Genomic DNA, 15,734 nt, shown 5'->3' with positions numbered 1-15,734 from the left:
TCAGATCTGAAAGAATGAACGTGAATAAGGGGATAGGGAATTATCAGTTTGGAATCCGCTAGTGGGGTCGTATAGTAGGGCTGCAGCCAAGGTCCTAGTAAGACTCAACAGAAGAGAAGCTGTCAGTCTCACTGCCCTACAGGCCTGGTGTAATTAGGACCACTTAGAGATTTTACCTGGGTCATGTTCGGTAAGGAGAAAAAGGAGTGAAACAAGGAACTACCTAAACTTTTGCAATAAGGACACAGATTTTAATTTACTGTTGTTTAATTTGCCTATGGTGTGCCCTACTGAGCACGACAGTAAACTTGCAAATGCCTCACCATCGGACACCCAAAACATTTTGTTGTGGCCCTAAACCAGCACACCTGATTCAACTAATCAAGGGCTTGATGATTAGTTGACGAGTTAAATCAGGTGTGCTAGCTCTGGAATATCACATAAATGGAATGGCTGGAGGTCTCCGTGGAATGGTTTGAGGAATGCTGGAGAAGTTTATAGCAGCTGAGGTTCTATCAATAGATGCATCATCAGTGTTTCCGTCATCCAGTACCCCCGGACAAGCACACCTGATTCAACTTGTCAACTAATCATCAAGCCCTCAATTAGTTGAATTAGGTGAGTTTGTCCAGGGCTACAACAAAAATGTGTGCTGTTGAGGACCAGGGGTTGGGAATTATTTAAAAAATAATACCTGAGAACTGGGAGTTATTGTCAGACAGCTCCCGTCAAGGGCTGTTCTGAGACCCTAGGTGAAGCCAAGGGCCGGGATACAGCCCTTGGAGGGAGTTGTCACATGATAATTTCTGGGTATGTGGGCATTATTGCTTTTAGAAAATGTTTGCCAACATATTTATAAAAATATTCATTACAAGTAAATGTGGTTTTGTATTCTGAAATTGCTCTCCTAGCTGGCTGGTCTTTAGTTATTTTCTCATGTTTTTACCCAGTCCTTAATTCAAATAATTATATTCATTCAACATAGCTATGCTAAACAAATCATTGGCATGTAGCTCAATAAATAATGATTTAATAAATATCCAATAGGCTAGTTGGTGATGTTAATAGTGACGTTTTCCGTTGATGGCACACGAATGGAAGAACTGGTCGTGAGTTATTTTCTCATGTTTTGGCCCAGTCGTTAATTCTATTCATTCGACGTTGCTATGCTAAACAAATCGTTGACATGTAGATAGCATTCGATGATGAGAGACAAGAACTTCAATAAATAAGGATTTAATAAATATTAATACATATCCCACACTGCGCTGGTTAATGACGGAATCGAATTCTGGGTGTTTACGGTTTCCATGGTAAATGATTAGGTTCACGTTCGTTCTTGGGCTAGATAGCCTACTGGCACAGGAGAGATCGCATTTGTCAATTGATCAAATGATACATTGTTGCACATGACGCTGACAACTGTTGCAAACCAAATAGTATTTTTTCCCCAAGGGAGATTAAGTTTATGAATTTCCTGCCTGGGCTGCGGGACAGTGGAATTAACACGTCATGGTATATTGCGGGAGTTGTTGTCCCACAGATCAACCAATCAGCATCCAGGATCCAAACAACCTGTTTTATAATGATCTACATTAGGAACTCTACTAAGAGGTAGATAATTCCATTGGGTCTTAATAGCTGCTAATACACTGAAGAAAAATATAAACGCAACATGCAACAATTTCAAAGATTTTACTGAGTTACAGTTCATATAAGGAAATCTGTCAATTGAAATAAATAAATTAGGCCCTAATCTATGGATTTCACATGACTGGGAATATAGATAGGCATCTGTTGGTCACAGATACCTTAAAAGAAAGGGAGTGGATCACATTTTCCCTCATGCAGGGCAACACATCTCCTTCGCATAGAGTTGATCAGGCTGTTGATTGTGGCATGTGGAATGTTGTCCCACTCTTCTTCAATGGCTGTGCGAAGTTGCTGGATATTGGCTGGAACACACTGTCGTACACGTCGATCTAGAGCATTCCAAACATGCTCAATGGGTGACATGGCTGGTGAGTATGCAGGCCATGTAAAACTGGGACATTTTCAGCTTCCAGGAATTGTGTGCAGGTCCTTGTGACTTGGGGCCGTGCTTTATTGTGCTGAAACATGAGGTGATGCCGGTGGATGAATGGCACGACAATGGGACTCAGGATCTTGTCACGGTATCTCTGTGCATTCAAATTGCAATCAATAAAATGCAATTGTTTTCGTTGTCCCAATCTTATGCCTGCAAACCGCTCGCCCACACGACACCATACACACTTTTCTCAACTTTTCTCAGCTTCTTAATATGCCACGCATGTCAGGTTGGTGGATTATCTTGACAAATTAGAAATGCTCACTAATAACAGCGATGTAAGAACATGTGTGCCAAAATGTGAGAGAAATAAGCTTTTTGTGCATATGGAAAATGTCTGGGATATTTTGTTTCTGCTCATGAAACATGGGACCAACACTTGTTGCAATTATATTTTTGTTCAGTTTATTTCAGAGCACATAGTAAGATGTTAGATTACACCATGACTTGGTCTGTGCCATCTACAGCAGTGTTAATCCTGGTCCTTGGGACCCAAAAGGGTGCACATTTTAGTTTTTGCCCTAGCACTACACAAATCCACTAATCAAAGGTTAGATGATGAGTTGATTAGTGGAATGACATGTGTAGTGCTAGGCCAAAGCAAAAATGTCCAGCCCTTTGGGTCTCCACAAACAGGTTTTAAGAAATACTCATCTACAATATAGGATTATTAACAGATCAAGTTTCTAAAAGGAGGCCTGGGTAAGCCCAGATGTGCCTCCAGTTATGGATAAAGAGACTTTATAAAACAAACTGCAGGACGAATTAGAAAGTATGTGTTTAGTGCCATTTACACCATGCAGATCCTCGGGGTGTTTTCACACTTGGTCCCTTTCAGACTATTTTTGTGAACTCAGTACGGTTCCCTTGATTTTTTTGGTGCAGTGTGAACACTCTAAAGGAACTCAGACCCCTCAAATGAGCCCCCATATGGAAATACATAAAAATGTTATATCAATAATTGTCTTTCTTTATATCAATAATTGAATTTCTTATATTAGTAATTTAATTTTATATTCCACATAATATTTATTGATATAAAATTGCTTTTTATAGCAATATATCAATATATTTTTTATTCATATGAAATGTTTTATTATTTGTATAATTTGTAAATTATTTTTGATATCATAAATCCTTTTTTGATATCAAGAATTCTATGATAATGACCTTCATGTGGGCAGGATCACATTTGCATGCTGCTACATACGTTCTATGCTCCCAACAGGAAGACACAGCAACATGGTTGCATGTGTATTTCTCCAAGTTAGGAGTGTTGCAGCAAAGATGCGCAGGAAGCCGTGACCCTAACCCTTTTGCTACAGTAATATTCACATTATGTAGGCCTAAGCACAACTCTTCTGGCACTGTTGAGGAGCAGCAGTGGATAGTATTTTCAGGGAGGAAAAAAGTTTGTCTGCTGGGGAAATGGAACTCACAAACACCAGTTTCTCCATTGAATCCTATTGGGAGTTATTGATATATATAAAAAATTATATGAATACATGTTAAAACAGCTTTCCATAGCCCACGTGATCTCGAGAGGTTGCTTGAATTACAGGGGTCCGGTTCCCTTTTTTAGGGCAATGTGAGCTCCTCAGGTTCGCTTGTCATTATTCCTGCACCACACTAGGCTAATGCAACACAGTTTCCCCTTAAATAAGCCCTCACATTGGTGCCACAAGAGAGAGATGGTGTAGGTTGGCAAAAAAGTGCTGTTTTTTATATTGATTAGCTATTGTCAAGGATGCACAGAAAACCAAAATAATTGTGTTAACAAATAATATGTTTTAGTTAAGATTATTTGTTTGCAATATGTGATCTATAGGCTAAGAGAGCTTCATAAGCTGTTTATTCAACATCATATTTGGTGAGAATCACAACATAGGGTCCAAAATCAATTCTAGCTCTTAAGGGAGCAGTAGCCTACATTGGGTGTACAATTTTGAATGAAAGCATGATTTAATCTTCAGTTATTATTTTGCTATTTATTTTAATTTTTTACACATATTGTTGTTACAGCCTGAATTAAAAATGTTTTAAATTTAGATTTTTCAAAGTGGAATTATATTTTGTCAAAATTTTTGCAAATGTATAAAAAATGAAAAGTTAACATGTGAGTCTATAAGTATTCAACCCCAGTGTTTAACATTTTTGAATGAATACCTAATCTCTATACCCCACACATACAATTATCTGTAATGTCCCTTCAGTCGATTAGTGAATTTCAAACACAGATTCAACCATAAAGGCCAGGAAGGTTGCAGGAGAGGAAGGAAACCACTCAGGTATTTCATCATGAGGCCAATGGTGACTAAAACAGTTACAGAGTTTAATTTCTGTGATAGGAGAAAACTGAGGATAGATCAACAACATCGTAGTTACTCCACAATACTAACCTAATTGACAGAGTGAAAAGAAGACAAGCTGTACAGAATACATTTTTTTAAGCATCCTGTTTGCAACAAACTTTAGGTCCTGAATCAAAAATCCAATACAACACGTTACTGAGTACCACTCTCCATATTTTCGAGCATAGCGGTGGCTGCATCATGTTATGGGTATGCTTGTAATCGTTAAAGACTGAGGAGTTTTTCAGAATAAAAAACAAACGGAATGGAGCTCAGCGCAGGCAAAATCCTGGTTCAGTCTGCTTTCCCCCAGACACTGGAAGATGTATTCACCTTTCAGCAGGACAATAACTTTAAACACAAGGCCAAATCGACACTGGAGTTGCTTACGAAAACAAGGAATGTTCCTGAGTGGCCGAGTTACAGTTTTGACTTAAATCTGCTTGAAAAACTATGGCAATACCTACAAATAGTTTTCTAGCAATGATCAACAATCAATTTGACAGAGCTTTAAGAATTTTGAAAAGAATAATGGGCAAATGTTGCACAATCTAGGTGTGGAAACCTCTTAGAGACTTACTCAGAAAGACACTCAGCTCTAATATTTTGTGTAGATCCTTTGACACAAAATGACAATTAAATCCCACAATTTAATCCCACTTTGTAACACAACAAAATGTGGAAAATGTCAAGGAGTGTGGATACTTTCTGAAGGCACATGTTAATAGTAAAATGATAAAATGTATTATCTAATCTTTTAACTAAATGCAATCTATTAGCGTCCAATATGTATGTAGGCTGTCTGATAACTGTCCGACAACACCCTGAGTGCATTGAGTGAATGTTAGAAAAAGTTATTGGTTCCTTTCGAAACATATCAATTTCAATGCAAAGAGGACTCGGATCACAGAATAGGTGACGTGAACTGGCAAAGTAGTTGAGTTCTCATTTTAAAGGCAGGGGCAGTGTGAATACAAAGATAACTGAGTTATTTATCTTATCCAGTTCACTTTAAAGAGGACTATGTGAAAACACCCTCAAAGAGTAGAAACCATGTTGTAGACCGATTGTTACCTCGTACAAATTAAAAATAAGTTACGGTACTTCCACATTTTCAGTTAACTTTATAAGCTGACAGTGGGTAACAAAATTGGAGGCATAGTTGGGATTACTATGAAGGAAAACTGCCAATAGGACACAAGTTAAGGTACCAAGAAAGTACAGACGACTGATTTACAAATACCTAAACAATGAATAGAGAGAGTATTTGGTTAGCCAATCTATTATCACATAGAGTAAACTAAAAGTGATAAAGGTATTGATTTTCAATCATGTAAGCATGAGGTATCATTTGCCCTTTTTTAATTGTATTTATTTATTTCACCTTTATTTAACCAGGTAGGCCAGTTGAGAACAAGTTCTCATTTACAACTGCAACCTGGCCAAGATAAAGCATAGCAGTGTGACAAAAACAACAACACAGAGTTACACAAAAACAAACGTACAGTCAATAACACAAAATAAAATAGAAAGAATCTATGTACAGTGTGTGCAAATGTAGAAGAGTAGGGAGGTAGGCAATAAATAGGCCATAGAGACTAAAATAATTACAATTTAGCATTAACACTGAAGTGATAGATGTGCAGATGATGCTGTGCAAGTAGAGATACTGGGGTGCAAAACAGCAAGAGGGTAAGTAATAATATTGGGATGAGGTAGTCAGGTGTGCTATTTACAGATTAGCTGTGTACAGGTACAGTGATCGGTAAGCTGCTCTGACAGCTTATGCTTAAAGTTAGAGAGGGAGATAAAACATCCCCTTTTACGAGGGAATGTTTGGCGGCATGAGTGAAGGCTTTGTTATAGGAATAGGAAGCCGATTCTAGATTTAGTTTGGATTGGAGATGCTTAATGTGAGTCTGGAAGGAGAGTTTGCAGTCTAACCAGACACATAGGCATTTGTAGTTTTCCATATATTCTAGGTCAGAACCGTCCAGAGTAGTGATGCTAGTCGGGCGGGAGGGTGCAGGTAGCAATCGATTGAAGAGCATGCACTTAGTTTTACTTGCTCGGAAACCAGATTGCATAGTGGAGAAGGTACAGTGGGATTCTTTGCTTTCAAAGATCTTTAGAAAGGCAGGGCAGATGGATATAGGTTTATAACAATTTGGGTCTAAAGTGAAGAGGGGGATGACCGCGGCAGCTTTCCAATCTTTGGGGATCTCAGACGAATAGGCTAGTAATAGGGGTTACAGCTTTTTCGGCGGATAATTTTAGAAACAGAGGGTCCAGATTGTCTAGCCCAGCTGATTTATAGGGATCCAGATTTTGCAACTCTTTCAGAACATCAGCTGTTTGGATTTGGGTGAAGGAGAAATGGGGGAGAGGGGTTGGGCAAGTTTGCTACAGGGGGTGCTGAGGTGTTGGCCGGGGTAGGGGTAGCCAGGTGGAAAGCATGGCAGGCCGTGGTAAACTGCTTATTGAAATGATCAATTATCGTAGATTTATCTGTGGTGACAGTGTTTCCTATCCTTAGTGCAGTGGGCAGCTGGGTGGGGATGCTCTTATTCTCCATGGACTTTACAGTGTCCCAAAACGTTTTGGAATTAGTGTTGCCAGAGGCAAATTTCTGTTTGAAAAAGCTAGCCTTAGCTTTCCTAACTTACTGAGTATATTGGTTCCTGACTTCCCTGAAGAGTTGCATATCGTGGGGGCTATTCGATGCTAATGTAGAACGCCACATGATATTTTTGTGCTGGTCAAGCCCAGTCAAGTTTGGGGTGAACCAAGGGCTATATCTGTTTTTAGTTGTACATTTTTTGAATGGGGCATGCTTATTTAAGATGGAGAGGAAAGCACTTTTGAAGAGCAACCAGGCATCCTCTACTAACAGGATGAGGTCAATATCCTTCCAGGATACCCGGGCCAGGTCGGTTAGAAAGGCCTGCTCACTGAAGTGTTTTAGGGAGCGTTTGACAGTGATGAGGGTTGGTCGTTTGACCGCGGATCCCATACACACGCAGGAAATGAGGCAGTGATCGCTGAGATCCTGGTTGAAGACAGCAGAAGTGTATTTAGAGAGCAAGTTGGTCAGGATGATATCTAAAAGGGTGTCCATGGTTACGGATTTTGGGTTGTACCTGGTGTGTTCCATTGCTAATTTGTGTGAGATTAAGGGAATCTAGCCTAGATTGTAGGACGGTTAAGCATATCCCAGTTTAGGTCGCCTAACAGTACGAACTCTGAAGATAGATGAGGGGCAATCAATTCACATATGGTGTCCAGGGCACAGCTGGGGGCTGAAGAGGGTCTATAACAAGCGTCAACGGTGAAAGACTTGTTTCTGGAAAGGTGGATTTTTAAAAGCAGAAGCTCGAATTGATTGGGCACAGACCTGGATAGTATGACAGAACTCTGCGGGCTATCTCTGCAGTAGATTGCAACTCCGCCCTCTTTGTCAGTTCTATCTTGTTGGAAAATGTTATAGTTAGGGATGTATATTCTGGATTTTTGGTGGCCTTCCTAAACCAGGATTCAGACACAGCTAGGATATCCGGGTTGGCGGAGTGTGCTAAAGAAGTGAATAAAACAAACTAAGGGAGGAGGCTTCTAATGTTAACTTGCATGTAACCAATGCTTTTACGGTTACAGAAGTCAACAAATGAGAGCTCCTGGGGAATGGGAGTGATGCTGGGGGCTGCAGGGCCTGGGTTAACCTCTGCATCACCAGAGGAACAGAGGTGGAATAGTATAAGAGTACGGCTAAAGGCTAAAAGAACTGGTCGTCTAGTGCCTTCGGAACAGAGAGTAAAGGTGGCAAGTTTCTGGGCACGGAAGGATGGATTAATGGCTAAATGTACAGACAAGGGTATGGTAGGATGTGAATACAGTCGAGGTAAGCCTGGGCATTGAGTGACGATGAGAGAGGTTATGTCTCTAGATGCACTATTTAAGCAAAGTGCTGTCACCGCATGTGTGGGGGTGGAACAACAGGGCTAGCTAAGGCATATTGAGCAGGGCTGCAGGCTCTACAGTGAAATAAGACAACAATTACTGAACCAAACCGGCAATGGACAAGGCATATTGACATTAGGGAGAGGCATGTATAGCCAAGTAATCATAGGGTCCAGTGAGTAGGCACAGAGATTCAGACAGCTAGCAGACCGGGGCTAGCAGATGGGCCTCAGGGGGATGTCACAACGGGGAAGCGTGTTGAAACCCCCTTGCACGGTTACGTCAGCAGATCAGTCGTGATGGATTGGCGGGGCTCCGTGTCGGCAGCAAAGGGTCCAGGCCAATTGGCCAAAGAGGTAATTGAATCCCAGGAGTTCTTGATAGATCTATTCGGCTAGCCGGGAGACGGGCCTTGATTCGAGGCTAGCTCCAGGCTAACTGGTGCTTGGTTCAAGACAGAGACGTTAGCCAGGAGTAGCCACTCGGATAGCAGCTAGCTAACTGCGATGATCCAGAGTAAAGGTTCAGAGCTTGCGGTAGGAATCAGGAGATATGGTGGAGAAAAGCAGTCCGATATGCTCTGGGTTGATATCGCGTTGTGCAGGCTGGCAGGAGTTGACTGGGCTGAAGCTGGCAGATGTCCCTTGTTAACAGTGATGGCTAACTAGCAGTGGCTTTCTGACTACTAGCTAGTAGCTGGCTGGCTTGAAGGGGGTTACGGTTCTAAAGTATAAAAAAATCGCAGATCCATACGGCATTGGGTGAGGCGGGTTGCAGGAGAGTATGTTCAGTCCGTAGATGGAAAAATTAGATAAAAAATACATACGAAGAAAGAAACTATATATACAAAGGACGGGACAAGAAAAATCAAAACATCTCACTGCTACGCAATCTTGGATTCAATGCTGTCATGCTTTGGGACTGCAAGTGTATCCACACGGCACTATGGAGTGATATTAGAGTCAACAGAAATTGATTCTGAATATATTCATTTTGAATCATTTCAAAATGATTGAGATCAGATTAAATTTCTGTTGCCACTAAAATCACTCCATAGAGCAATACTTTCCCTTTAAGTTATTTTATACTTATGATGTAGGGTTAAGAACAAGTTAGTACTCTCTCATACCCACCAGTTCTTCATAATTCCCCAGCCTCATTTAGGAGGTGAACGGATAACTTGATCATCCGGAGAAGCTTGGGGGAAACATGCATGTTTGAAGGTCAACAGACCCCGCTCTCATGTCTTCTTTACACACTGCACACACACATCGGCCCCCTAGTAGTCACATGCAAACACACACACACCCCACCCATGGACACACCCCTCACACATACCTGTCACACACCGGCCCCCAAGCAGTTCACGCAAACCTGCAGTTATGAGTCATGTTTTTGCAACAAGGTAGCCCCACACATGAAAAAGCCATTCTCCTTTTAACATTTTCGCACCCTTAACATTCCTATCGTAGCGTGTTTCAACGGGTGTGTGTGTGTATGTAGGGATGCATGTGCTGCTGTGTGTACCTATGTGTGTTTGCATGCATTTATGTGTATGTGTGTGTCAGGATCATGTGTTGGGATGTGTGTGTTACGAGGAGGTGTGATATATGGCCGATATACCGCAGCCAAGGGCTGTTCTTATGTACAACGCAACGCAGAGTGCCTGGACACATCCCTTAGCCGTGGTATATTGGCCATATATCACAAAGCCAAGAGGTTCCTTATAGCTATTATAAACTGGTTACCAATGTAATTAGAGCAGTCAAAATAAATGTTTTGTCATGCCTGGTATACAGTCTGATATACCACGGCTGTCAGCCAATCAGTATTAAGGGCTCGAACCACTTTGTTCATAATGTGTATTTTGGCGTGTGTGTTATTGTGTTTGTTATCTTGGTGTAACAAATTTTCCTCTTAACTCACACTAACCCAACTCCCAGGAAACACTTCACATGGTAACAGCTTTGTATGGGGCATTTGGGAAGAGGTGGACGTGATTGCTCCTCTTGTTTGTTTTCCTTGTCATGTGTGTAGACCAAACCACACTTATCTGCATGAAGTAAATAGCAACAAACACACATACTTCCTCATTTAGCTTCAACTGAAGGTGAATCTGGTACAAATGGTTTGAATCAAAATACAGCCCTGTTTGGCTCCCAAACCTCACATCACTTTTTTTTATGCAGTCAGGGTCATGTCATACACTACATGGGCAGAAGTATGTGGACACCCCTTCAAATTAGTGGATCCAGCTATTTAAGCCACAATGTTGCTAACAGGTGTATAAAATTGAGCACACAGCCATGCAATTTCCATAGACCGACATTGGCAGTAGAATGGCCCGTACTGAAGAGCTCAGTGACTTTCAACGTGGCACCATCATAGGAGGCCACCTTTCCAACAAGTCAGTTTGTAAAATTTCTGCCTTGCTAGAGCTCCTCCGGTCAACTGTAAGTGCTGTTATTGTGAAGTGGAAAAGTCTAAGGAGCAACATAAGCTCAGCCATGAAGTGGTAGGCCACACAAGCTCACAGAATGGAAACAGCCGAGTGCTGAAGCGTGTAGCGCGTAAAAATCGCCTGCCCTCGGTTGCAACGCTCACTACCGAGTTCCAAACTGCCTCTGGAAGCAATGTCAGCACAATACCTGTTTGTTGGGAGCTTCATGGAATGGGTTTCCATGGCTGAGCAGCCGCACACAAGCCTAAGATCACCAATGCCAAGTGTCAGCTGGAGTGGTGTAGAGCTCGCCGCCATTGAACTCTGGAGCAGTGGAAACGCGTTCTCTGGAGTGATGAATCACACTTCACCATCTGGCAGTCCAAGGACAAATATAGATTTGGCAGATGCCCTAATGCATGGTGCCAATTGTAAAGTTTTGTGGTGGAGGAATAATTGTCTGGTGCTGTTTTTCATTGTTTGGGCTAGGCCCCTTAGTTCCAGTGAAGGGAAATCTTATTACTACAGCATGCAATGACATTCCAGACGATTCTGTGCTTCCAACTATGTGGCAACAGTTTGGGGAATTCCCTTTCCTGTTTCAGCATGACAATGCCCCTGTGTGAGGTCCATACAGAAATGGCTTGTCGAGATCGGTGTGGAAGAACTTGACTGGCCTGCACAGAGCCCTGACCTCAACCCCTCCGAACACCTTTGGGATGAATTGGAACGCCGAGCCAGGCCTAATCGCCCGACATCAGTGCCCGACCTCACTAATGCTCTTATGGCTGAATGGATCCAAGTCCCGGCAGCAATGTTCCAGCATCTGGTGGAAAGCCTTCCCAGAAGAGTGAAAGCTGTTATAGCATCAAAGGGGGGACCAATTCCATATTAATGCCCATGATTTTGGAATGAGATGTTCGATGAGCAGGTGTAGTCTATTTCAAATAATATTTATTACAAAAGTTATTGTTCGATGATAGTTGCTATTACTAATGAAACTTGGTGCTTGGTTTCCCTGCGAAAGCTTGTCATATTAACAATGAACCTTGCTGCAGCAATGTATTTTGAAAAAAGTTATGTTTCGATGCCCAGAACAGTAGATGTTTTTAAAGCTTCTTATTCGATGTGATTTTTCTTTCTATTCACACATTTTGCTGTTTTATGAGGGGATTGGTTCTATGTTCTTTGACAAATCAAAAAGGGGGAATACATTTATATTAAATTTGGACTTAATTTCTGAATGAATGAATTCATTATTTGGATAATGTATTGATGTCACACATGACTTGTATTGTCATGTAGAAACACGGAGGAATCCTGAGGATTTTCCCAGAGGCCAAGGCGCAGTTCGTCGACATCGAACCCAAGTTCGACCGCCTGCTCTTCTTCTGGTCGGACCGGCGGAACCCCCATGAGGTGCAGCCGGCATACTACACCAGGTAGGGGGATCTCTTAGCTTGACCTCTGACCTTTTGACCCCAGAGAAAACGTCAATGCTCCTGACCTTGGACCCAGGGTTTTCTGCTTGTCTTCCATCACAATCCCAAACCTCCTGTTTTTTGTTGCTTATTGTAATGTCATTTAAGTAAAGCATCCATCACAGGCCATTTTGAGAACTTGGCTGAAGCCTGAATTGTGACATAGTTTACATTAGGTTAATGCATGCCATGATCTATGAACAGACATTATTGTAAAGTGTTACCACATTAAGCAACACCACCAACAATATCCAGCTTTAATATATTGGAAAATGCTCAATACTGTTAGAAAAGTTGGACCATGACAAATGGTAGTGTTGGTGTTAGTAGGTATACCTATTATGTGAATAATTGTATGTTAGTTGACCTCTCTGTTTCCGTTGTCTCACTCGCTGTCCAGGTATGCCATAACAGTGTGGTATTTTGATGCCGATGAACGAGCTCGGGCCAAGGAGAAATATCTAACAAGTAAGATGGAGTCCTGGGCACGTATTCATAAAACATCTCAAAGTAAGAGTGCTGATCTAGGATCGGTTTTGCCTTTTAGATCATAAGTGAAATAAGATAAAATGATCGTAGATCAGCACTTGATCCTAGATTAGCAATGTGAGACTAAGACACTTTATGAATACAGGGTCAAAGTGATCATCATATGGACACATTCATAAGAACATATTTTTTTGTTCATTTTTTTGTGTTGTTTGTAACTGATTTTTAAAACTTATTCTGTACATAATGTTGCTGCTACCGTCTCTTATGACTGAAAATAACTTCTGGACATTAGAACAGTGATTACTCACCACGAACTGGCAGAAGCTTTTTCCTTTAACAAGTCCGACGAGCCCACGTGAAGGACAAACTGCTTTCCTGGAAACAAGCCCAAATCCCTGTCATTTGCGTGAAGAGAAGATGGAGAAAAAGAGGAAGGAGGTTGGGCTGCCTTCTGAGAATTCATAAGCAATCGAATAAACCTCCACTGCTTTCCGTTCTACTAGCTACCATGCAGTCATTCAAAAATAAAATTGATGACCTACAAGGAAGAATAAACTACCAACAGGATATTAAAAACTGTAATATCTTATGCTTCACGGAGTCGTGGCTGGATGACGACATTATCAACATACAGCTAGCTGGCTGGTAGTACGCTGTATCGGGAGGATATAACAGCGGTGTCTGGTAAGACAAGGGATGGCGGCTTATGCATATTTGTAAACAACAGCTGGTGCACGATATCTAAGGAAGTCTTAAGGTCCTGCTCGCCTGAGGTAGAGTATGTTGTGATAAGCTGTAGACCATACTAACTACGTAGAGAGTTTTCATCTGTATTTTCTATAGCTGTCTACATACCACCACAGTCCGGTGCTGGCACTAAGACCGCACTCAAGCAAACAGGAAAACGCTCATCCAGAGGCGGCGATCCTAGTGGCCGTGGACTTTAATGCAGTGAATCTTAAATCCGTTATAGCAAATTTCTATCAGCATGTTAAATGTGCAAGCAGAGGGAAAAAAACTCTAGACCTGTCATGTTTTGTCATTTATTATCTTGTCTTGTCCCTGTGCTTCCCATTCTATTCGTTTCCCTCTGCTGGTCTTATTAGGTTCTTTCCCTCTTTCTATCCCTCTCTCTCCCCCTCCCTCTCTCACTCTCTCGCTCTCTCTTCTCTCTATCGTTCCGTTCCTGCTCCCAGCTGTTCCTATTCCCCTAATCAATCATTTAGTCTTCCCACACCTGTTCCCGATCCTTTCCCCTGATTAGAGTCCCTATTTCTTCCTTTGTGTTCCGTTCCTGTCCTGTCGGTTCCTTGTCTAGAATTCACCGTGCTGTGTTTGTGTATCGCCCTGTCGTGTCGTGTTTTCCTCAGATGCTGCGTGGTGAGCAGGTGTCTGAGTCTGTCTGGTTCAAGTGCCTTCCCGAGGCAACCTGCTGTTCACCTGCTGTTCAAGATCGAGTCTCCAGTTTGTCCTCGTCATTTCGAGTGAAAGTTGTGTTTTTTGTTTGTATTTACTTTACTGGATTAAAGACTCTGTTTTCGCCAAGTCGCTTTTGGGTCCTCTTTCACCTGCATGACAGAAGGAACCGACCAAGGAATGGACCCAGCGACTTCAGACGCTCGTTACACTGCCGTCGAGATCCAAGGAGCCATGCTCGGCAGACACGAGCAGGAATTGTCTGCTGCTCGCCATGCCGTGGAGAACCTGGCCGCTCAGGTTTCCGACCTCTCTGGACAGTTCCAGAGTCTACGTCTCGTGCCACCTGTTACTTCCTGGCCTGCCGAGCCTCCAGAACCTAGGGTTAATAACCCACCTTGCTACTCCGGGCAGCCCACTGAGTGCCGCTCCTTTCTCACGCAGTGTGAGATTGTGTTCTCTCTCCAACCCAACACATACTCTAGAGAGAGAGCTCGGGTTGCTTACGTCATTTCACTCCTTACTGGCCGGGCTCGAGAATGGGGCACAGCTATCTGGGAGGCAAGGGCTGATTGCTCTAACAAGTTCCAGAACTTTAAAGAGGAGATGATTCGGGTTTTTGACCGTTCAGTTTTTGGTAGGGAGGCTTCTAGGGCCCTGGCTTCCTTATGCCAAGGTGAACGGTCCATAACGGATTATTCTATTGAGTTTCGCACTCTTGCTGCCTCTAGTGAGTGGAACGAGCCGGCGCTGCTCGCTCGTTTTCTGGAGGGACTCCACGCAGTGGTTAAGGATGAGATTCTCTCCCGGGAGGTTCCTTCAGATGTGGACTCTTTGATTGCTCTCGCCATCCGCATAGAACGACGGGTAGATCTTCGTCACCGGGCTCGTGGAAGAGAGCTCGCATCAACGGTGTTTCCCTGCTCCGCATCGCAACCATCTCCCTCCTCTGGCTCAGAGTCTGAGCCCATGCAACTGGGAGGGATTCGCATCTCGACTAAGGAGAGGGAACGGAGGATCACCAACCGCCTGTGCCTCTATTGCGGAGTTGCTGGACATTTTGTTAATTCATGTCCAGTAAAAGCCAGAGCTCATCTGTAAGCGGAGGGCTACAGGTGAGCGCAACTACTCAAGTCTCTCCATCAAAATCCTGTACTACTTTGTCGGTCCATCTACGCTGGACCGGTTCGGGTGCTACATGTAGTGCCTTGATAGACTCTGGGGCTGAGGGTTGTTTCATGGACGAAGCATGGGTTCGGAAACATGACATTCCTTTCAGAGAGTTAGAGAAGCCTACGCCCATGTTCGCCTTAGATGGTAGTCATCTTCCCAGTATCAGATTTGAGACACTACCTTTAACCCTCACAGTATCTGGTAACCACAGTGAGACTATTTCTTTTTTGATTTTTCGTTCACCGTTTACACCTGTTGTTTTGGGTCATCCCTGGCTAGTATGTCATAATCCTTCTATTAATTGGTCTAGTAATTCTATCCTATCCTGGAACGTTTCT

At 42.6% G+C, this 15,734-nt stretch overlaps 1 protein-coding gene across 3 annotated transcripts in view; it reads left to right on the top strand.

Moving 5' to 3' along the window:
• The window catches only part of LOC124016012 (egl nine homolog 1-like), a 48,711-nt gene that overhangs the window by 22,929 nt on the left and 10,048 nt on the right, over positions 1–15,734 (top strand). The window contains exons 3-5 of one of the 3 annotated variants that reach the window (XM_046331530.1): positions 12,140–12,276; positions 12,716–12,783; positions 14,178–14,233. In XM_046331530.1, the coding sequence (XP_046187486.1) occupies positions 12,140–12,276; positions 12,716–12,783; positions 14,178–14,191 (219 nt within the window). In that variant the 3' untranslated portion in view covers positions 14,192–14,233. Of the gene's footprint in view, positions 1–12,139; positions 12,277–12,715; positions 12,826–14,177; positions 14,234–15,734 lie in introns of those variants that run through there. The other 2 variants (XM_046331528.1, XM_046331529.1) reach the window with 2 other exon arrangements.

Source organism: Oncorhynchus gorbuscha, linkage group LG26, assembly GCF_021184085.1.
Source record: "Oncorhynchus gorbuscha isolate QuinsamMale2020 ecotype Even-year linkage group LG26, OgorEven_v1.0, whole genome shotgun sequence".
Taxonomy (NCBI): Eukaryota; Metazoa; Chordata; class Actinopteri; order Salmoniformes; family Salmonidae; genus Oncorhynchus; species Oncorhynchus gorbuscha.
The sequence above is the reverse complement of the archived record's forward strand: the minus strand, read 5'-3'. Positions and strand labels throughout refer to the sequence as shown.